The sequence below is a fragment of the Eretmochelys imbricata genome, chromosome 1 (genome assembly GCF_965152235.1).
Source record: "Eretmochelys imbricata isolate rEreImb1 chromosome 1, rEreImb1.hap1, whole genome shotgun sequence".
NCBI classification, from domain to species: domain Eukaryota; kingdom Metazoa; phylum Chordata; order Testudines; family Cheloniidae; genus Eretmochelys; species Eretmochelys imbricata.
Window position 1 is genome coordinate 27,745,716 of NC_135572.1, and position 22,535 is coordinate 27,768,250.

Consider the following 22,535-nt stretch of genomic DNA (forward strand, 5'->3'; position numbering starts at 1 on the left):
TGAAGGATAGTTTTGTGAGTAAAGAACAAAACTGGAAGGCAGGAGTTCTATTCCTGACTCTGCCACCCACTTCCTGCTCCATTGTCCCTGTTTGTAAAACTGGAATAGTAATGCTGGTGTCCTATTGGTTTTGTGGCAGTCTTAAATCTCCTGTTCTAAAGCACAGTATAGATACATTATGTATTAATCCACTTCCTTCATTTGAGAAAAATACCAGTTGAACAGCAGTCTCCTCCCATAAGACCTAAAAGTTTCAAAACTATCCCTTCCTGATTTTAAGTTGTCATAGAAAATTCTAAAAATGCTACTGAAAAAAGCAAAAGGTTTAAAAGGCACATGTGATATACCATTGCAGTTGCTAGAACATAATACCAAAGAGGCTTTGCTATCTTCATTTTTTTAAGACATCCTCTTAGATATGGGAAATTGTAGAATGAAAATCATCCAGAAAAATTTAATTCTATTGGCTAAAAAACAAATTTTAAAATACAGTTGCATTTTCACTAATGAAACATTCAGTTCATACTTCGAGTTCAAAATGAGTTTTGCTAGTGGACTTAAACATTTCATGAGATCAAATTAGCTGGGGATTTTTTTCAGTGACTGTGTCATTTTGAAGGTATTTTGAGACCCAGAATATTGTTCTGTAAATACAGTCACGCCTGAGCCGTTCACTGGAGCAAGTATGGATCACTGAATTAAAGAGAAAAGAAAGTAAATGAGGAGAATGGCATTTGGGGCACTCAAAATAGCCTTTCATACATGTCCCTGAGGACATGTAACACACAGAAGGTGTGGAAAAATCGCCTTTTAGATGAGACATAAAATCAAAGCTCTAACCACTTGTGACAACTAAAGTTCCCATAATACTTTCCCCAAGAATACATCAATGATCTCAGTGTTCTGGCCAACTTCTAATATGGATAACAACACTGTCCTTGACTAACATGCCCCTCCCACTTTTAGTTTAACATAGATACAGTTCTTCAGTTCAAACCTGTTTTTCAGGCTTGCTCTGTGCTGGTAAACAGCTGCCATTTTCTAGCCCAGAGCCATTTGCATTTCATGGGTGGAAGAGTGATGCCTATTTGTCCATTTATTGACAGTCCTTGTAAAACAATTTGGGATCCGTACCAATGAAAGGCACGATATAAAAGCTGGCTGTTAAATATCAGCAAATCCCTGGCAGTGATAGCTGGAGATGGAAGGGACACTGTTGCTTTTCTTGTGAGAGCGCAATTTTGGCCAGTTGCATGCAATAAACCATGGGCCTTTTCATGTGGGTTACCGAAGACTTGTCAGTATTGTTTTAGACAAATAGAGAAGGTTTTCTTGGTGTTTGCAGTATTACCTACAGGACCCTGTAATTACTGTATGGGAATGCCCTTGTTAGTGCAAATATTGCAGGTTTTGTAAAAGTATTTAGATATCTGAGGGCTTGTCTGCTCGGGGAAACTCAGGAAAGTTAAGGCAAATCAACTAAAAGGTGTGAAGTCACCTTCAAGGTGGAGGGGAAGCCTGATTCAAGGCAGATTAAGTTACTGTAAATTAGGGCCACTTTACTTCTTAATGAGGGCATCCACACACAATGTGCACTGACTTCACACCTCTAGTTGATTTACATTCACTTTCCTGAGTGTCCCTGTGTAGACATGGCCTAAGGTAACTGGACGTAACCACTGCTTGAGGCTGTTAAGATTGCATCCCTGTCCTTGAAGCTATTGAGCACCCACAGTTCCTATTGAAGAACGTGGGAACGGAGGGTGCTCAGCAGCTGAGAGGATCAGGCCCTTAGTGAGGAGGCATGGGCGATAGCAGCTTCGAAGTGTGCCAGTGGAACTCAGTCTGACATTCTCAGTGTGGCTGACCTACCTGGTGAGGCGGTATGCCTAGCCCAGTGTCTGACTGACATCTGACCCTGGGCACGGGTGAGCTGGTTGATGCCCATCTCAAATGAGACTGAGGTGTAATGCTGGTAGATCAGGGGAAAGCAACCAGAAAATGTGGCTGAGATTATAACTTTGATCCAGCAAGTCATTGGAGCCCTTGCCTGTGTTTCTGATTAAGAGAGGAGGACCCCTTATTCATCTCCTTTCTCGGTATTTTTTTTTGGAAGGGAGAGTTTATGTTGTTTGTGGTGAGTATTATTTTCTTTTTGTCTGTGTTTGTTTTGCATGGGAAGCTCAACTGGTATTTATTGAGTAATTTTGGGGTGGGTGGCACATTTTTATTTTTGCTTTGTGTGCATTTCAAGCACCTCTGGGCAGATCCTCAGCTAGTGTAAATGGCCATAGCGCTGCTGAAGTCAATGGAGACAGTAAACCAGAGCTGAGGATCTGTCCTTTAAGGTATGTAAAACACCTGCGGCTGCCCGTGTCAGTTGACTTGAGCTCACAGGGCTTGGGCTGCAGGGTTATAAAAGTGTAGTGTAGATCAGTGGTTCTCTGCCAGGGGTACACATACTCCTGGGGGTATACAGAGGTCTTCCAGGGGCTATTCAACTAATCTAGATGAATGTTTCTCAACCTGGGGGTTGTAATCCTCAGTGGGGGTCGCAGGATGGGTTTAGGGGGGTCACAAGTGCAGGGTTGGGGGGGCAAGCAGGGCAATTGCCTGAGGCCCCACACCACAGTGGGTCCTGTGAAGCTAAGTTACATGTTCCAGGAGCCCCAGGAGGTGGGGCTCAGGCTTCAGCCTCACCGCCGAGGCTCTGGCTTCAGACAAAGACTCACAAGTGGGAAAACAGGCTCAAGTATCACACTGAAATGTAAGTACAATATTTATATTCCAATTGATTTATTTTATAATTATATGGTAAAAATGAGAAAGGAAGTAATTTGTCAGTAATAGTGTGTTGGGACACTTTCGTATTTTTATATTTGATTTTGTAAGCAAGTAGTTTTTAAGTGAAGTGAAACTTGGGGTACTCAAGACAAATCAGACTCCTGAAAGGGATACTGTAGTCTGGAAAGGTTGAGAACCACTGGTGTAGATGTTTGGGCTTGGGCTGGAGTCCAGGCTCTAGGATTCTCCCACCTTGTGGAGTCCCAGAGCTGGAGCTCCAGCCCGAGCTTTAACATCTATACTGAAATTCTGTAGTCTCACCGCCCAAGCCAGCTGACATGGGCCAGCCGTGGGTGTTTTCTTGGAGTGTAGACATACCCTTAGAGTCATTCAGTAGCCACTTCTGAGAGCCCTGAGAGCTCAGGTATTTGCAGGAGGAGGTATATTGGCAGATATAAGAATATTGTCCTCAAAAGCTAAGGTGTAGTGGTGGTAGAATTTGGTGGGTTGTCTTTATCATTTGGGCAACTCAATAAGCATGTGCACTATATTAAATTTTGTGTAAACTCTATTGGTTTTAATATGCATAAATCACCTACAGTTCCAGATAGGCACTAGACATTTCTAAATAAATAAATATGAAATCCAAAGAAAGAAACAAAATAAATTAACCACTCTAGTATGCACTACAAATAGGGAATAGTTTTCGCAGTGAAAACTCATGTGGTCAGCTACCCTTTTAGTTGTTATAACTTACGTATGTGCGCTTTAGTAATAATGTGTATCAAGATTTGTTTATTTGGGATCAACATGTTTCTGGATTTCATTGTATCCAGCTGTTTTTTCTTTCATTAAACTTGTGCCCAAGTTGGTTTTGTACCATGTGCTGAGTAGGGCATGGGGGAATAGGCCATTAGTCAAACTTCAAGTAACAAAAGATGAAAGATTATGCAGATTCTCTTAGGCCTGTCTGCACTACCCGCCGGATTGGCGGGTAGTGATTGATCTATCGGGGATCGATTTATCGCGTCTAGTGTAGACGCGATAAATTGATCCCCGATCGCTCTGCCGTCGACTCCGGAACTCCACCATGGCAAAAGGCGGAAGCGGAATTGACGGGGAGCTGCCGCCGCCATCGATCCCGCCCTGCGAGGACGCGAAGTAGGTGATTCTAAGTCGATCTAAGAACGTCAACTTCAGCTACGCTATTCTCGTAGCTGAAGTTGCGTATCTTAGATCCATACCCCCCCTTATGTAGACCAGGCCTTAGCCTCAAAAGTAATTCTAAAAAGTTGCCTTTATTTTTAGCTAACACTTCAGTGTTGTGACATTCAAAGCAGAACATAAGAAAACTGCCAACAGATTTTAAAGAATCCATTAATACTTGTAGTCAGGAGGCGTCCGTTTAAAAATTCTACATTATTCAGAGTGAAAAACTAATTAATTAGAATGCCCTGAGGACACAGAATCTGCTTAACTATGTTAGTGGAAAAGTTAATTAATCATTGCAGAATGAGATCTGCAGCAGGACATACATATGAGTGCTAGAAAATGGTTCCATGAACCACAGCTTATTTTTATCCTTTCCTTTTAAGAATATTTCCCTGACAGTATTTTACTGTTTACAGCTCATTATTTCTGTGACATTTTATCATATGCCTTCAGTCTTTCATCAGCAAAATGTAGCACCAGTGCTGAGCAATGGAGAAAGGAAGGATAATGATAACCAAAAAGGAAGAGACATATGAATCAATCCTTTGATTCACATGTTTTCTGTTTATCACTAAAAGAAAAGGAGTACTTGTGGCACCTTAGAGACTAGCCAATTTATTTGAGCATAAGCTTTCGTGAGCTACAGCTCACTTCATCGGATGCATACTGTGGAAACTGCAGAAGACATTATATACACAGAGACCATGAAACAATACCTCCTCCCACCCCACTCTCCTGCTGGTAATAGCTAAGCTATTATAATGTTATAATAGCTAAGCTATTATAAAGCTGTGTATATAATGTCTTCTGCAGTTTCCACAGTATGCATCCGATGAAGTGAGCTGTAGCTCACGAAAGCTTATGCTCAAATAAATTGGTTAGTCTCTAAGGTGCCACAAGTACTCCTTTTCTTTTTGCGAATACAGACTAACACGGCTGTTACTCTGAAACCTGTTTATCACTAAGGTTTCTTGGTCAGTCAGATGAATCTTCTAATAGAATAAAGGAAAGAAATGTGGGATCTTAAAGACCCAAACATTTTATACATGCTCCCATAATTCACAGCGTATGATATAAAAGTTATTTCATGAACAACACAGCAGTAATGACTATAGAGTTGTTCAAGGCTGGTGTTACTATTAGCAGGACCAACCACCCAACTGATTAAAGATTTTACTTCTCCTCTTTACTTTGCAATGGGATATACATGAGGTGGGTATACTGCTTCATGTTAACTGAAGCTTGTTAATCATTTGCTTTAACCAAAGCATGTACATGTAACTCTCATGTACAGTGCAGAGAAGTATTGAAAGCCACCATGAAGTTAAACACATATATTTAAGGCTGGTTTTTTTATATTATAAAGAATTCTTGCTATGACTGGTTCGCAACCAGCTGTGGAGAAAAATTATGCTTCTTTACCCGGATGCTGAACTTAAATGGAGATATTTTAATGTTAATCATTAAACCTTTCTTGATAGCCTGGTTAGGATGTGCTTCATAGTTCAGTCAAGTCAGTGGTCAGTGACTTGACTGGTCTTTGGATCCAGCCCATGTTGCATAATGAAATACAATGGATCCTCTTTTGGGGAAATCCATTTTTTGTCACAACACAGCTTCAGCAAGGGCCTGATTTGGCCTGTCATTGAGCATTCTGTGCTCTCACAGAAGTCACTGGGAGTTCAGGACCTTTCAGGATTGGAACCTGTGTCCAGTGGTTTGCTATAAACAGAAAATGGTTAAATGTTTGATATACTAATTTTATACTTGAATACAAATGCACACACTCAGTCTAAAGGTTCTATAAAATATATGGCTGATCAATAAGCTAAACATCTTTTAAATCACAAAATTATTTCTCAAATCAATTATAGGTTGGTACAAATAGTGTTGTCTAGCAATAAAGACTTAGGGCCAGACATCACTCCATTAATTTTAATGGAGATAGGCCAGTTTGAAAAAGCTTGAATATTTAAAGCAAAAGAGCGGTGGGACCGAGTGTGTGCCCTCATTTTCTGGTGTTTGATATACACACAAGGCTTAACATATGCATTCAACCTTTTTGTTCGGTTTTAAGTTTGCTGTGCCGCTCTAGTACTTCAATGAAGACACTACCTATGCTGATGGGAAAGCATAGGTATTTCACCTCCCCAAGACATAGTAGCTAGATCAATGAGAGATTTCTGTTATCCACTTAGTGCTGTCTACGCTGGGGGTTAGATCATTTTAAGTGTGTCACTCAGGGGTGTGGATTTTTCACACCCCTGAGCGATGTAGTTATACCAACCTAATTTCATAACGTAGAACAGGCCCCTGAGAGACTTCATGGAGAACTGGCAGAGTTATGATATCTGAGATGCTAGGTAGTCACACCTAATTAAGTGGTGTGATCATAGGGGGAGAGTGATTTTTTTTATTCCGACCGTTTATAACTTTTTCTCTTTTCTATGTTTTTGTTAATGCCTATTTTCTAACATACTCACATAAATAGTTGGGAGAAAAGATTAAAAACCTGCCTGTTTCATTGGGGCCAAGAGATCTCACAACACACATCTAAGACACTGAGTGAGCCCTCCAGCAAAGCCAAGGAACACCAGACTTTACATTCTTGATATTGCTGAGGAGAAAAAAAAATTTAATGAAAAGACACCATTTGGGCTGCCTTTATACATCACAAAGAAGGAGGGCAGAAGGCCCCTCCCCCACTTTTTTTTTAACCTTTGCAGTCTCTCTTTAAGAGAACAGTAGCAAACTTCGCCCAGTGGGAAAAGCTTAAATAGCGGGTTAGCCTGAGTTGTAATTTGCTCACTGAAACAATGTGGGGCATTTCCGTCTCCCCATTCAATTCATGCAGCATCTGAGTTCATTATAAACAGATGCCCTTCTGCCTGAATATGGTGAATGTATACATCTAGTTTTACAGACCAGGCATGTTCTAGGAGCTGTACACACAGATAGGAAGTCGTGATAACCCGACCCAAAAGAATTTCCAGTCCAATCTGACAACTTAAAGACAAAGGTTGGAGAACAGGCTACATCAAAGGAAGGTAATTGAAGGTGATCTTCTTATAGAAGAGTTAGGGGATTATATCATTTCAAATGCAGGTGTAAATAAGCATTAGAAATGTTATTGACAAAGAACCATGCCCCTTTTCACGTCACTTTTAATTCCTTGTATCCTTCAATGTGTGAAATAACATTATTTCTCTCTCTGAGGATGATGGGGACGAGTCTTTCTCTGTACAAGCTGCTTTTCTCTCCATGCAATTTAATGATGTGGAAAAGTAATATTGCCAGGTTCGGTGTCAGTGTTTCAGCATAATGAAAAGCTGTTCTGCTTCACCTCCTTCACTCCTGGCTGGCTTTCGCTAGCTTTCACTCTCTGATAAATGTGATCTAATTGCAATGCTTATCTTTGAACTGCTCTTTAAATGACCCCTCGTTAGGGCTATTTAATACTAATGTGTCTTCCTGGGTCATGTAAACTTTTTTTTTAAAACTAGAATCCTAATGAGTATAAGAACAGCACAGCTGTATGATAAAGCTTTCATTAAAGGATTCCTTAATAGAACCTACTGCCATTCCTTGATTGCATAATCAACAGCTAATGAAATTGTCTTGGTAACAAGAGCTATAGTGTATTACAGACTCTCTTGAGACTAAGTGGAAAGACAATTGTACCATCCTGAGAAGACTATTGATTGTTCACAGTTTGAATTTGATTGCCCTTAAGGAGAACTAAACGAGATCATCTTGAGCTCTGCTAAACGGATTTTGTTTTCTTTCGATATTAGTGTTCTACTTTCATACAAGGGACCACAAATGCCCGGGAGCATAATCTTATTACAGATTTCCAAAGTTTGCCAGTTTGAAAGCACTTATCATTGTATGAGGAGAAAAGATAGCTACTTACTTGTGGCACCTTTAAGCTGCATCTTGTATTTATGTTTGAATGAGTGCAAAGTTCTGATAGGCCCCCATTGCCTCTTGTAGGAGGGAATCCCAAAGGGAAGTTCGCCTTGGGACTGGTTCAGAATGAATGGAAGGTTTACGTGAAGAGACCACTAGATCGGGAAGAACAAGACATTTATTTTCTGAACATCACTGCTACCGATGGCCTCTTTGTAACGCAAGCTGCTGTGGAAGTGACAGTCACGGATGTTAATGATAATAGTCCTGTCTGTGATCAGGTTAGTCAGCAAATTTTAGTTGTGTAATATTTTACTGGACATAAAGATTTCCTGTAAGTTCATTATTATTTATCATTGCTTTCCAGTTTCATTTCTTAGCTGCATTTATGGTAAGTTCTTAGTTCAGTGGCCTGACGTGTTCTGGGAGGCACTGGTGGGAGTAGATAGTTTCGCTAAAGCAGGTGGAAGAATAGTGTTTTAGAGAACATAGCAGTGGAGCTAGAGGAACTGGGCCTTCTCCACACTGGTAGTTTTCTTATTGTGCAGTAAGGTTAGATTATTGTTGGTGCAGCTCCTCTAGTGGTAACAATGGTGAGAGGATTAGTATAGACCGGGCACAGGTAGCCTCTGGCATTTTAACCACCATGATATCTAGACCTACTCTGAGCACAGATGATACAGTGGTAAAATTACCTGTGTCCTGTCCTTGCGCTCCCACATTCACCGTCAAGGGTGCAGTTGTCCTGCTACAGTAGTGAAATGAGGGGAATGTTCAAGGAAAAGTCAGGGTAGGCAGTGTATAAGGTGTGGCTGCCTTTTTATTCCTAACACCTTTGCAGTCCTATTAATGCTTTTAATTTTTGTTGTTGTTGTGATACTTAAAAAACTTAAGAACTTATACTAATGAGTTAAGGTTCCTTAAGAAAAGTTGTTTCTTTTGTATAAAAATGTTGAAGATACTTAAGTGCATGTACCATAGAGAGTAACCATGCAAAATGATGTTTGTACAAAGATAATATTAACTGCTGCTCTTGCATCCCCTGTGTTTTGTGCTTTTGTCCCTAGTTTGCATACACAGCATTATTTCCTGAAGACATTCCATCAAACAAAGTCATCCTTAAGATCAGCGCCAAGGATGCAGACATCGGATCCAATGGTGAAATTCGCTATTCGCTGTTCGGACCTGGGAACAATAAATTTTTTTTAGATCCAGAAAGCGGTAAGGTGACAAAACTTTTGTCTCTGAATGACATTGCTAATCCCGGCCACCAGTTGGGGCCAGAGTTCTCGCCAATTACTGCTAATGCATTTTCCATTAAAGTGTCACATGTGGAAATCTGAACTTCTGCTGTCAGTTTATAATATTGCAGGCATTTATGTCCACTTTGAAGGTGACAGTTATAGGACAGTAGAGGAGAAGGAACCCCTTTGATAGCCACCTTGGATATTCCATCCATTGGGGAGGATTTAACCCTCCTGTTTCCCAGCAAGACCTTCAAACCAGTTGTGGGCATCAGAGGCCTTGAGCTGGAGCCCACTTGGTATAAAAGACAGGGAGCTGCTGGCAGAATGTTTATAAAAAGCCTTCAGCTTTGGCAATCATTTCTTCCACCCGTGTCTAAAATAGCCTGAATGTGTCAATCTTCAGGACATGTGGCAAGGACTATCTTTTCATCCAGGCTTTTGGGGAGGAAGGGCCATGGATATAGTATTTGTTAGCATGTTGGAGTGTTGTGGGGGTATTGCTGATTTGATACGTGGTTTAATAACCGGAGGCAACTGCATCTGGTGGTACTGTTTTGTTACCATAAATGACAGAGGTTGAAGCAGTGGGAGGTTTTTAGTATTTTAAAGGTGGGTTATTGTCCCCTATCAGAATAAAGTGTAATCCATTTAAATATAGGATCTGGCATATAAAAGACTAAATCAGTCCTGCTGGCTAGTGCCAGATGCTTTGCTGATACATTAATGGTTGAAGACTATTTATTTGTTTTATAAGAAGCAGATAATATTGAAAACTTGTGGAATATGAACAATCTACCTTATTGTTGCTCTTAATGCCCATGGTCAGACCTGTGTCCTTTCATTGGTCTATAACGTGTGTGTATCTGAGAATGAGAGATCTGATCTAAACTGGAAGGCACAGGCACCCACTGAGACGCTTGAGTTGTTTTTTGGCAAAGATCAGCATTATGGCCCTTTACATTTGATTATCTTTGCTGTCATCAGTAGATTTACAGTGCATTTATGTGTTTAGAAATCTAGAGAGCCATGGAGATTCTGAGAGTAACCAAAAGGCAGACATGAAAAATACGGTTTATTATACTCTCAGCCATGGGTGAAATTGTAGGGCTTTGAAGGTCATCCAGATTGGCTTACGCTACTGCATTTGTACTGGCAGTTAACTATGTGGATAAACAGAAGTAAAAATGAAACTTTCAGGATTTTGTATGCTTTTCAGTGATGGATACTGTTGTTGTTTCTTTTTTCCCCCCCTCTTTTTTTCTTTTAACTCCTGAAAAATATGTGATCTTTCTGGTACTTACAATATCTAAAAATGGATATTCTGTAATATTATAATGATGATCACTGCTTGTACCCAATTTTAGGTGAGTTGAAAACCTCGGCCCTTTTAGACAGAGAGAAAATCCCTGTGTACAACTTGATTGCCAGGGCAACAGATGGCGGTGGCAGGTTCTGCCAGTCAGAAATCCACCTTTTTCTGGAAGATGTCAATGATAATCCACCAATGTTTTCTACTGATCATTACACCGCATGTGTCTATGAGAATACAGCCACTAAAGCTTTGTTAACAAGAGTCCAGGCCACGGATCCTGATGTAGGTAAGTGAGCAATATTACTAAGAATAACTAGGAAAAATGCATGGGTTGGTGGAATTGCGACAGAGATGGCACCTTCCTCTTCCCTGTTTCTCTCCTTATTCACCTCTTCTGCTTTTTCTTCCTCTCCCCTTTGTTATCCCCTTTGCTGCTGCCCATTGTTGAATGTGGCATGGTGTCATAGATGTATAAGTATTGCAGTGGCCAGGGAAGACTGTCATCACCATATTCTTATTGTAGAGATCACTGGTAGCAGTTATGATGAATTTAGGGTTAAGTTTAAACTTTTGTGCTATAAAGGCCTCAAGTTCTTTTGGAGCTGAAGTTCTCCATGCCTGTTTTTGTGTTATGCATGTAGTATAGTTATATGCCAGTAGAAATCTATTGCTGGGTAGAGAAATATAGGTCTTGATACATCACCGCTTTGTTATCATTTTAGTCTGTTATTGTTTACACTGGAGATACTCTGGTTATTTTCTTACTGGTTTGTTTTTTTTAATTTCAGTCTTTTGTTATGTGAAGAACTTAATCATGAAATCTAGGCACAATTTTTTTGTCGTGTAACACAAGTATTAATTTATAAAAGCCTTTGCTCTTTTTCATCTAATTTGTTTCAGGTAAATAAACATAGAGTCTGACAGTTTTTTCTTTTCTCTGCTTTATTTTTGGGAGATGTTTTATGAAATCATGGCATGAGTGATGTTACCTACAAACCAGGATCTTCCACTGAATGGAAATACTTTTTGTTCATATTTTTCTGAATTATAATAGATGCTGGTAGTGTCCTCTATTGTTAAGGTTGCTAGTTTAAATTTGCTGCATTCAGTAAAGTTAAATAATAAGCTGCAAACATTTATTACTTTATCTATAAAGAATATATTATGCTCCTTGGTTGAAAAATCACAATTACAGTTTATTCTACTGCCCAGTAGTGCAAAATAATTACTGTTAGTTAGCCAATACATGTGTTGCAAACCCAGTGTTTTTATTTTCCACTGCTGTTTTAATTAGCATTTTTCTCATGTGTATGAAGTGACATTTAAAACAAAAGAAGATAGCAAAGAATTTGAAATAAAATGCTTATGCTAAATCAACTTTACATAAAGAGATGATGAACTATTTAAAAATAGAGGTAATTGCTACATTCATTCTCTTTCTGAGACTGCATATTTTTATAGAGGTGGATATGTGATGACAAATATGAAAGGGTATATAGACTTCATATTTAGAGCTGTAAATCATAGAGGGATGTGTAAGATGCAGGGGTTAATCTGGTTTGAAACTGATTTTAATACAATTCAATGTTTTATCAGTCAGCACTAAAAAAACATATTCCCATTGTTGTGGAAATGAATGAATTAGGATAGGATGTTTTTTTCATAACATACAGCAGTTAAATCTCTGTAGTGTACTGAAAGCCCCCACTCCCCTTGAAAACATTTGTGTAGCTTGTAATGAGCCAAGGAACATATTTTCCACGGTGCATTTTACAGTCAGTGTTAGCATCTGCCGACTCCTCTGCTATTTCGGTCCTTGAGTTGTGGGTGGGTGAGTTGTGACTTAGAGAACATGCACCCTTTTCAGAAGAATGAAGAAAGGAATGCCAGCATGGAGAACACAGAGAGAAAACTTGAAAGACAAGCCATGTTGTGGGCTCCAGGAACTCGTCCCACTAAACATAATACAGCATATGGGGGAACTGGCATTATATAGAATGAATGTTTGGTCAGATATTCTTAGGATAATTAGGGAAATTTCCAGGCAGTAGGAAGATTCAGTGCCACTGCTCAAGTTATTGAAGGTTTTTGCTGTGCAGTACCTGCAGCTCACCGTATTATTTGAAACAGGGATGTGCCTTTGCTTTCTTCTTAAGGGTTTGATCATGAAATGTGCTGAGCATTTCCTAAGAGACCTTTTGAAATCTATGAGAGGTGAGGGTGTCATGCTATCTGGAGTAGCTCACAACTGAGAGTGTCAATCTCCGTTCAGACTGTCTGCCCTGTTTTCTGACACCCCAAACTGGTGATTCTATAATTAGATTTCACCAAGCCAGTAACAACTGTGCACTGCTGGATTACTATATTAATCTTACCATGGAGCCAAAGACAGTCCCCTGAGGCTCTTTAGTGCATCTTGCCACCCAGACAAACTGGTCTAAATGATGAAAAGTTATTAAAACCAAAAATCACCTCACATTAGGACACTCCTGACCCCAAAGGGCCAGTCACTTACTCCAGGTCAAAGGATACTCTTGATCTCACACCAAAAACAATGCTGTAGCCAATTTCTCTAGTAAACTAACTAGAGATTTATTAGCTAAGAAAAAGAAATTAAAGTTACTGAGAGGTTAATGTAGGTAAAATACATTATAGGTGAGTCAGAGTTTGTAAGTCCAAATGATTAGCAGAGGTGTAGTAATCTCCTGATTTTCCATAGGGGTCTCAGGGTTACCCAAAACAGCTTTGGGGATCTCTGTCTTGTATCTGGAACACCCCCTGAAAGTGTCCGAACAGCTCAGAGATACAGGATCACTCCCAAGGTACATTCTCTTAGCTGTTTTCCCCAGAAAGCAGTCTGGCACGTGTTCGCATCACAGCATGGTTCTGTAGATTTCCCTTTGTTGAACGCAAGAGCCCATGCTTTGAAGTTTGCATGCTTCTCATTTACAGTTCTAAGGCTTCAATCCTGGTGAACTTTACAGAGACATACATAATACATTTAGTTAAGCCATCCAGCCAGTCTTTCATTAGTTTTCATGAACAACGTGATAGCCAGAAACAATCCTTCATTAGTTTTCATGCAGTTTTACACATTAAGTAAATTCTCATCTAAACGCTAATACATCCTTTGATCTAGGGTTAATTAAGTACAGTGATCTATAATGTAAAATATAATGTAATAACATTCAACAGGTTACAGATAAATGAAGACAATACCATCACATTTCCTTTTTAATTATGCCAACCCACAAGTGAATTGGCCTGATCACATTACAATGCCTTTTGACACTCCTTTGATTTCTATTAGCATGTGAGTGAATTAGCCTGCTGCCTTGGTGGGTATTGGCAACCTGCTTGACAGCATCACAGAGTGTACTCAGCACTATGCAGGATTTGAACCTAAATTGACTAAGGGCATGGCTACACTGGAAACTTCAAAGCGCTGTTGTGGGAGCGCATTCAAGTGTGAGTGTGGTCGCGTGCGAGCGCTGGGAGAGAGCTCTCCATGAGGGGATTAGCTCCCAGCGCTCGGAGCCTGTTTACACTAGCACTTTAAAGCGCTCTGACTTGCTGCGCTCAGGGGGGCGGTTTTTCACCCCCCTGAGCCAGGAAGTTAGAGCGCTATAAAATGTAAGTGTAGCCAAGCCCGAACACGTGCTAGAGGGGGACATGAATGGGAGGGCTCTGCTTTCCAATTTCACAACTTTCAGTCAAAGAGAATTGCTTTGGATAACAAGGAGCATATTACAATACAGTGCATAGTTCAAACAAAGGTGGATGGTCCAAACTGTGAATTAAGTGGGCATCTGGAAGAAAGGGGAGTAGCTACACAACTCGCTTTGTTACACTAAAATTATTGATTTTTTTTTAAAGATAAACATATAGCATTGCTATCTGCCCTACGTTTACTGGAAATTCCTGATTTTTCACTGAGCTAACCCGTATCATACAAGCTAGTGAAATAACCCACCATCCTGCTGTTGTAGATAGAGTATAGAGGCTTTGGGACCTGAGCTGCAACTGGTTGTATGGTGTGGCAGAGAGGCTCCAGGTTTGCAGAGACACCATAGCAATCTGGTATGTGGAATCTATTACGCAACGTCTACCCTAGAGGGAAACTTGATGGAGAAATCTAATGGGAGTTAGGTGCCTTGACGCTTTCGAAAATTCTACTACTTCCAACTAGGCCAGCACCTATCTTCATCTTCAGGTGCCTACACGCCTCTAGAAATCTGGTCCCTGGAGCGTTGACATTTGTGGTGACCAGCTGGCAGATCCAGTTCTCCATTTCCCTCATCCAGTACTGGTGGTTTTGGCAATTTATTGAAGTCTAACAAGATCCTTCTAGTCAATCTTTTAGCTGATCGGTCTGTCATGGGAGACGTATGCCAGAGGTACCGTTCAGCCATCATTACAGTTTCTAAAAATTGTACATGATAATTTTCTAACACAAAAGTTATTGTACCCAACACCAAGGTAGCTCCTTATGATGAATAAAGATAAAGGGGGATAATTGCTGAGTGACTGGTGATCATGACCAGAGAACACTGAATAGGGACAAGTAGAGGACAGTTCCAATCAGTACTATAAATACTTGGTGCTTCAAAAGGGGTAATTTCCAAAAGCTGAGCAAAATTCATTGAGATAAAAAAAATATAGATAGAAAAATGTGTATGTGCTCGTGTCACATGAGAACCATGAAGTACTTTCCAGTCCATTCATAACTTAGGAAGATGCTAAACAACATCTACTAGGGGTAAACACTTTAAACTCAGCAGACCTGGATAACTTGTAACTAAGATCCCTAAAGGAGCTTTCTGAGAAGATCTCTGGCCTGCTGATGTTAATTTTTAATAAATCTTGAATACCAAGGAAAGGCCAGATGACTGGAAGAGTGCTAATGTTGTGCCAATATTCAAAAAGGGCATGCAGAATGACATAGTTAGCTATAGGCTGGTTAACCTGATATCAGTCTCAGGCAAAATAATGGAAAAGATTATATGTGCTTTAATTGATTATGAAATAAAAGATAGGAATATAATTCATGCCAATCAACATGGATTTATGAAAAATAGGTCATGTCAAACCTGATTTCATTCTTTGATGAGATTACAACTTTGGTCGATAAGGGTAACTGCATAGACTTCTGTAAGGCATTTAACTTGTGACTGCACAGCATTCTGATAAAAAATTCAAACTATATGATATCAATAAAGCACACGTTAAATGGAGTAAGAACTGGCTATTTAATAGATCTCAAAAAATAGGTGCCAATGGGGAATCAGCATTGAATGGGGATGTTTCTAGTGGGGTTTCACAGCGTTTGGTACTAGGACTGAAGCTATTCAACATTTGCATCAATGATATGGAAATAAATATAAAATCATTATTACATTGCATCTTCCAATGTTGGTGCACAGGGCGGAATCTAGTCTTTTCCTTTCCTCTCTGTTATTTGCTGCTGCTTCCCCTGTTCTATGGTGTTGAGATAGATTGTTCTGCCCTTCCTCCTAAGAGTTCTTCTTGAGGTTTCTCTGGGGTACCCTCATTTCTGCACACCAGCTGGTTTCCACTTGACAGCTTCATGTGGGAGTCTGAGAGTTGGTATCTGGAGTAGATATGTCCAGCGCTTTCTTCTGATTCTAGTGGAAACAAGTTGCTGGTTCGTAATTTCTTGGATCTTTTTGTTGGTGATGAAGTCTTTCCAACCAGTGCCCAGAATCTTTCATAGGCACATATTTTTAAAGGCATCTAGTTTTCAGTCTAAAAGATCTTCATTTCTTGCAGCCATATGTTAGCATTGATATTGTGTTTGAATTGAAAATTCTCAGTTTTGGTTTGGTGCTGTATATCATTGATTTCCATATGTTGTTGAGTTTAGTAAATACTGAAGATGCCTTTCCTATCTTTGATATCCTTTCCTTCTTGAGATCTCTGGCCAGTATGGTGCTGCCCAGGCAGGGAAGCTGTTTTCCTTCCTTGATATTTTTGCCATCTAGCGTGATGTTACTGTTTGATGTCTGGGTTTCCAGTACGTTTGTTTTAGCATAACTAATTTTGAGCCTTACGTGGACTGCTGTGTTTGCCAGATTGACTCTCTTTGTTACTTTTTGGGGGTATCACTTAGTTTCCCACTATCATCAGTAAAGTGTAGCTCCTCTAATCATATGCTATCTACTGATTCTATACCAGTATTTGTACTCCAAATTATAGGCGCCGACTCCATGGGTGATCCAGGGCTGGAGCACCCACAGGGAAAAATTGGTGGGTGCTCTGCACCCACCGGCAGCTCCCCACCCCGCCCCAGCTCACCTCCGCTCCGCCTCCTCCCCTGAGCACGCCGCTGGGTCCTGCTTCTCCCCTCTCCCTCCCAGTGCTTGTGCCACAAAACAGCTGTTTCGCACAGCAAGCCTTGGAGGGAGTGGGGAGGAGGGGGAGCGTGGTGCCCTTGGGGGAGGAGGTGGGGCTGGGGCGGGGATTTGCGGGGGGATCCAATAGGGGCATGGAGGGGCGGAGTTGGGGTGGGGCAGGGGCCGGGGGGGCACAAGCACTCACCAACGCCAACAAAAGTTGGCGCCTGTGCTCCAAATGCACTTCTTTACTATGCAGTTTGTGGCAATGCCAAACAGCAGAGATAAAATGAAGCCCTGTTTCATGCCAGTGTTCCCGATGAGCCACTCTGTAGTCTGGCTTTTCATGCTTACAGAATGAAAAATCACTATTTATAAAATTTGTGGATGACTCAAAGATTGGTGGCGTGGTAATAATGATGAGGACAGGGCAGTCATATGAGTAATCTGAACCATTTGGTAAGCTGGAGCCATGCAAACAAAATGTGTTTTAATATTCCTGAATGCAGAGTTCTACATCTAGGAACAAGGAATGCAGGCCAGAACTACAGAGTCGGAGACCATATGTGGAAAGCAGTGACTCTGAAAAGGATTTAGGGGTAATGTTGTCTGGGACTATCCAGAGCAAATTATACCATTAGAGCACGTCTCTCTCTCCTGAGGTGAAAACAAGTCTAGGAATGGTCTGTGCTGGGAGGGGTGAAACTTCACAGGTATAGTGTAAGAGTGCAATTTTGGGAAGGATTTCTACAAACCTAAAGAAAAGTTTTGGATACATCATAAAGCAACACATACGATGAATAAGTTCTGTGGTACATTTCCAAAGCATTCCTTTAGTTTTGTGAAGGCGGTGCTTTTAGTTGCTGATGTATCCTGCTCTTTTGAAAGGCTGTAACCTCACAGCAGAACACAGAGTGCTCTGAGATGTATCTGTCAGTTTCAAAAATATATCCACACAGTGGGATATTTTGTATGATGACCTTGGTTGCTCTGGGTCTTGTATGACTCCTATGGCTCAGTATGTCTCTGCTATTTGGTTTGCTTCCATTAAGAGTCTATTTCCTGGGCTTGATTCCTTCAGGATTTGTGCTGGATATTGTCATGGCCTGCAGTGGAAGGCCCCTAGCAGTGGAATTTTTGCCTAAGTCTGATTAAAGCGGCATTGTGAGCTTGCACCCATCAAAAAGTGGGTGGTGCTCTTTAGGTCCAGGTAGCTCAGAGGATGCATTGCATTCAGCATATCCCATGTCATGCAGGCTCTGCTTGTTGGGGCTCCTATAGACCTTTGTGTGTAGTAAGTGATAGCTGCCCTCCCAGCTGCTACAAAGAGAAGGAATCAAGTTCATTATCTATTGTTTTCTGTATCTATATATGGTTAATTTGTACTTGCAGTTATCGCTAAATGCCCTCTCTCTGAGTTTTCCCCTCTGTTGGGTGAGGGAGGATACAACATTTTCAGCAAAGATCTCAGTAACTATGATTGATATCTATTCTGTCTGAAGTTCTGCTCCTTTCCAAAGTGTTTAAATCTTTGCGAGTACCGAGGGAGCTACTAAAACTCCAATAAAAATGAAATACTACTGTCAGGGTTCCCTCCCCATGCTGAACTCTGGGATACAGATGTGGGGACCCACATGAAAGACACCCTAAGCTTATTTCTACTAGCTTAGGTTAAAAACTTCCCCAAGGCACAAATCCTTCCCTGTCCTTGGATGAGTACTGCTGCCACCACCAAGTGAATTAGACAAAGATTCAGGAAAAGGACCACTTGGAGTTCCTGTTTCCCCAAAATATTCCCCCAAGCCACTTCACCCCCTTTCCTGGGGAGGCTTAAGAATAATCTACCAACCAAATAGGTAAACAGGGTGAGCACAGACCAGACCCTGGGGTTTTTAGAACACTAAAAACCAATCAAATTCTTAAAAAATAGAACTTATAACCACCTCTGTAAAATCAAGATGAAAGGTAATTTTACAGGGTAATAAAATTTAAAACATAGAGAATTACCATGTAGGCAAAACTTTAAAGTTACAAAAAACAGGAATAAACCTCCCTCTGAGCACAGGGAAAATTCACAGGCTAAAACAAAAAATAATCTAACGCATTTCCTTCCTATTACTTACAATTTGTACTCTTAAATGCTTAGTTCAGGTATGGCTTTAGGAGATGTATTTTCCCTGCCCTGGTTCCTCGCTGACCGGGAAAGAACACAAAACAAAAACCTTCCCCCACAGATTTAAAAGTATCTTCTCCCCTTATTGGTCCTTTTGGTAAGGTGCCAACCAGGTTATCTAAGCTTCTTAACCCTTTACAGGTAAAGGAGGGATTTTATGCTATCCTTAGCTTTATGTTTATGACAGCTACTAACAAAAAAGGCCAAGGGATGTGGATAATTCTCTGTTGTTTGTGTGTGTAAACCCACAGTTTGAGAACCACTGCCATAGGAGCATCCTAAGGCTAATAATTACACCATGAAAAATTGGAGTGGGAGGAAGCACTGCAATTAGATAGTCTGCTTACAAATAATTTGTAACTTGAAAAGTAACCACTAATTTCACAGATCTTATGGCACAGCTTCCTTTTTTTTTCTTTCATATTCATAGAATATTTTTTTCTTATGGTTGTCATGACTTTTTGCCAAGCTTTAACAGTGTGATTGTTTTCTGTGGTAAAGAAAATATTTCAATCCTCTTTTTTGGTTTTCTTTTGCAATCTCATTTATTTAAAAAGAAAGAAAGCAAGCTAAGAATTCTTTTAAAAATTCAATTAAAATAGAGTAAATTAACTTTCCTGGAGAAAATATTTTTGTTAATTAGTTGATGGAGATGGATTAAAACCAAGAAGAGAAACATGCTGTAAACTTTTAATATTTAAAAAGAAAATGGTTATGTGGTGTCATCAGCAGGCATTATCAGCTACAGAAAAGCAAATGGATGTCATGTCCGGAAAGAAACTTGTCATGTCCGGAAAGAAACAGGGATAATAAGTCTGGGGGAAAAAAATCCACATTTGTATTCTCTTTCCCTGCGTGGTGCTGCTCCCAGAAGCTGGAGGGCTAGATACCAGTTTATAATGTGGGGGTTCGAGCCCTTCATGTAGGGTAGTCACCGCAAGGGCACGTGGTCAGTGACTAAGGACAAGGGACCTACCCAGGAGGTAATACCTGAGTGAGTCTACAGCCTACTCGATAGAGCTCCCTTTCTCAATAACTGAATACTGTTTCCCCCCCCCGGGGGGGAACAACTTCCTCCTTACATATAGGATTGGGTCCTGGGAGAGCACCGCTCCTGGGCTGACATTGGAAGCATCTGTATAGAGAATAAACTCTTGGGTGAAGTGTGGGTTGATGAGGACCAGCGCTTGGCTGAGAAGTGTATTCAAGGTATTAAAAGCTTCATCAGACCAGTCCTCCCACCGGATGTTCTTGGTGTCTTTGCCTTTTAGCAAGGGAGCTAAATTGGAGTGCAGAATTGCAGATGAACTGGCAATAGAATCCCACAAGGCCCAAGAAGCAGCGTATTTGTCTCCTAGTCCAGGACATGGGATATGATTTCAACACACAGAGACTTTGTCTAACACAGGTTTCACAGGGCCTCCTCCTATCCAATACCCTAAATAAATTACTTCTGTTGCAACCAACTTACATTTTGCCAGGTTAGCTGTGAGGCCAGCCTCCTATAGGGATGTCAGTATTGCCCTTCTGTGCTGTAAGCGATCTTCCCACATATAGCTATAGATGACAGTATTGTCAAGGTAAGCCACGGCCTACTGCTGGTGGGGTCTAAGGTTTTGATTCATAAGACGCTGGAAACTTGCTGCCAACCCTTGCAACCCAAACAGCATAGTTTTAAAATGGAAATGGCCAAAGGGGATTGATTATACAGACATCTCCTGGAAGGATGGAGAAAGGGGAGTCTGCCCTTTGCAAAGTCAAGGGTACTGAGGTATTGTGCTGGGCACAACTGCTCTAATAGCTCTTCCACCCTGGGCATTAGGTAGGCATCAAATTTCACAAAGGCATTGACCTTCTAAAAGTCTATGCAAAATCGGACTGTGTCATCCGCTTTAGGGACCAGGACTATAGGGGCCCTCCAGTTGCTCTGAGACTCCTCAATATCACCAATTGGATTTTTTGATCCAGTGAAAGGGCCTCACTTAATAGTAGAGGTCCAGGTTCTGGGCAAGCAGCTACCTTGGGCCCGAGTTCCGGGCTCACCAGGTAAGTGTCTATCAGGAGGGTTTCCTGTGTCATCCATAGCTTGAGAAAATGTACATGGGAGACCTTAGTTTCCTTCCTCCTGCCGGATAGCTGGATCTCATAATCTACCAGGCCCATTTATCTCAACATCTTGAATGGGCCCTGCCTGTGAGCCGTCAATTTCAACTTCAAGGATGGTAATAGCAACAGAATTCTGTCTCCAGGTGGAAAGTTCATAAACATTTCTTGTAGTTGTACCTTTGATCTTGCCTTTGTTGAGCGCAGATGAGATTCTCTTTTTTAGACGTGCTCAATGTCTTAAAGTGCTTCTGTAGGCGTATAATATACTGGGTTGTGTCAAGTGGGTTTGCTTCTTCCCAACCTTCTCATAACACATCCAAGATTCCCCAGAGCTAGACTCCATAGAGCAATTCATAGAGCAAGAACCTTGTGGAGGCTTGGGGTTCCTCTCACATGGTAAATAGCAGCAGCAGCAGGAGGAGATGGTGCCAGTGAGTAGGCTTCATCCCAACAAACCATTTTGACATCTCCTTCAATGTTTTGTTAAATCTTTCCACGATGCTGTCCATTTGCAGATGGTACGTTGATGTTCTCAGAGCCGTGATTTTAAGGCAGGAGCATAGTTTCTGCATCACCTGAGGTATGAACTTGGAGCCCAATCAGTCAAAATTTCTTGCGGGAAATGTATCTGGGCAAAAAATCTCATAAACTCAGGAGTGATCACTGTCACCTTAGCTGAACAGAGCTGTATGGCTTCCAGGTAATGAGTGGCATAGTCCACCACTACAACTATATATTGACAGGTTTCAGAGTAGCAGCTGTGTTAGTCTGTATTCGCAAAAAGAAAAGGAGTACTTGTGGCACCTTAGAGACTAACCAATTTCTCTACTTAGAAGAATAAATGGACACAAATCAGACGTCAAGAATTATAACATTCAAAAACCAGTCGGAGAACACTTCAATCTCTTTGGTCACTCGATTACAGACCTAAAAGTAGCAATTCTTCAACAAAAAAACTTCAAAAACACACTCCAAGGAGAGACTGCTGAATTGGAATTAATTTGCAAACTGGATACACTTAACTTAGACTTGAATAAAGACTGGGAGTGGATGGGTCATTACACAAAGTAAAACTATTTCCCCATGTTTATTCCCCCCCCACATCCCCACCCCACTCTTCCTCAGACGTTCTTGTCAACTGCTGGAAATGACCCACCTTGATTATCACTACAAAAGGTTTTCTCCCCCCTCCTCCGCTTTCCTGCTGGTAATAGCTCACCTTAAGTGATCACTCTCGTTAAAGTGTGTATGGTAACACCCAGTGTTTCATGTTCTCTGTGTATATAAAGCTCCCCACTGTATTTTCCACTGAATGCATCCGATGAAGTGAGCTATAGCTCATGAAAGCTTATGCTCAAATAAATTTGTTAGTCTCTAAGGTGCCTCAAGTACTCCTTTTCTTTTTAAGTATATATTGGTTTCTCAATGACCATATCCAT

General features: G+C 40.9%; 1 protein-coding gene across 2 annotated transcripts in view; it reads left to right on the forward strand.

Annotated features, from left to right (window-relative positions):
• FAT3 (FAT atypical cadherin 3) overlaps positions 1-22,535 on the forward strand; it is a 436,391-nt gene that overhangs the window by 332,998 nt on the left and 80,858 nt on the right. For both annotated transcript variants that reach the window (XM_077805390.1, XM_077805398.1), the window contains exons 10-12: positions 7,990-8,186; positions 8,973-9,126; positions 10,517-10,750. In XM_077805390.1, coding sequence (XP_077661516.1) covers positions 7,990-8,186; positions 8,973-9,126; positions 10,517-10,750 — 585 coding nt within the window. The remainder of the gene's footprint in view (positions 1-7,989; positions 8,187-8,972; positions 9,127-10,516; positions 10,751-22,535) is intronic.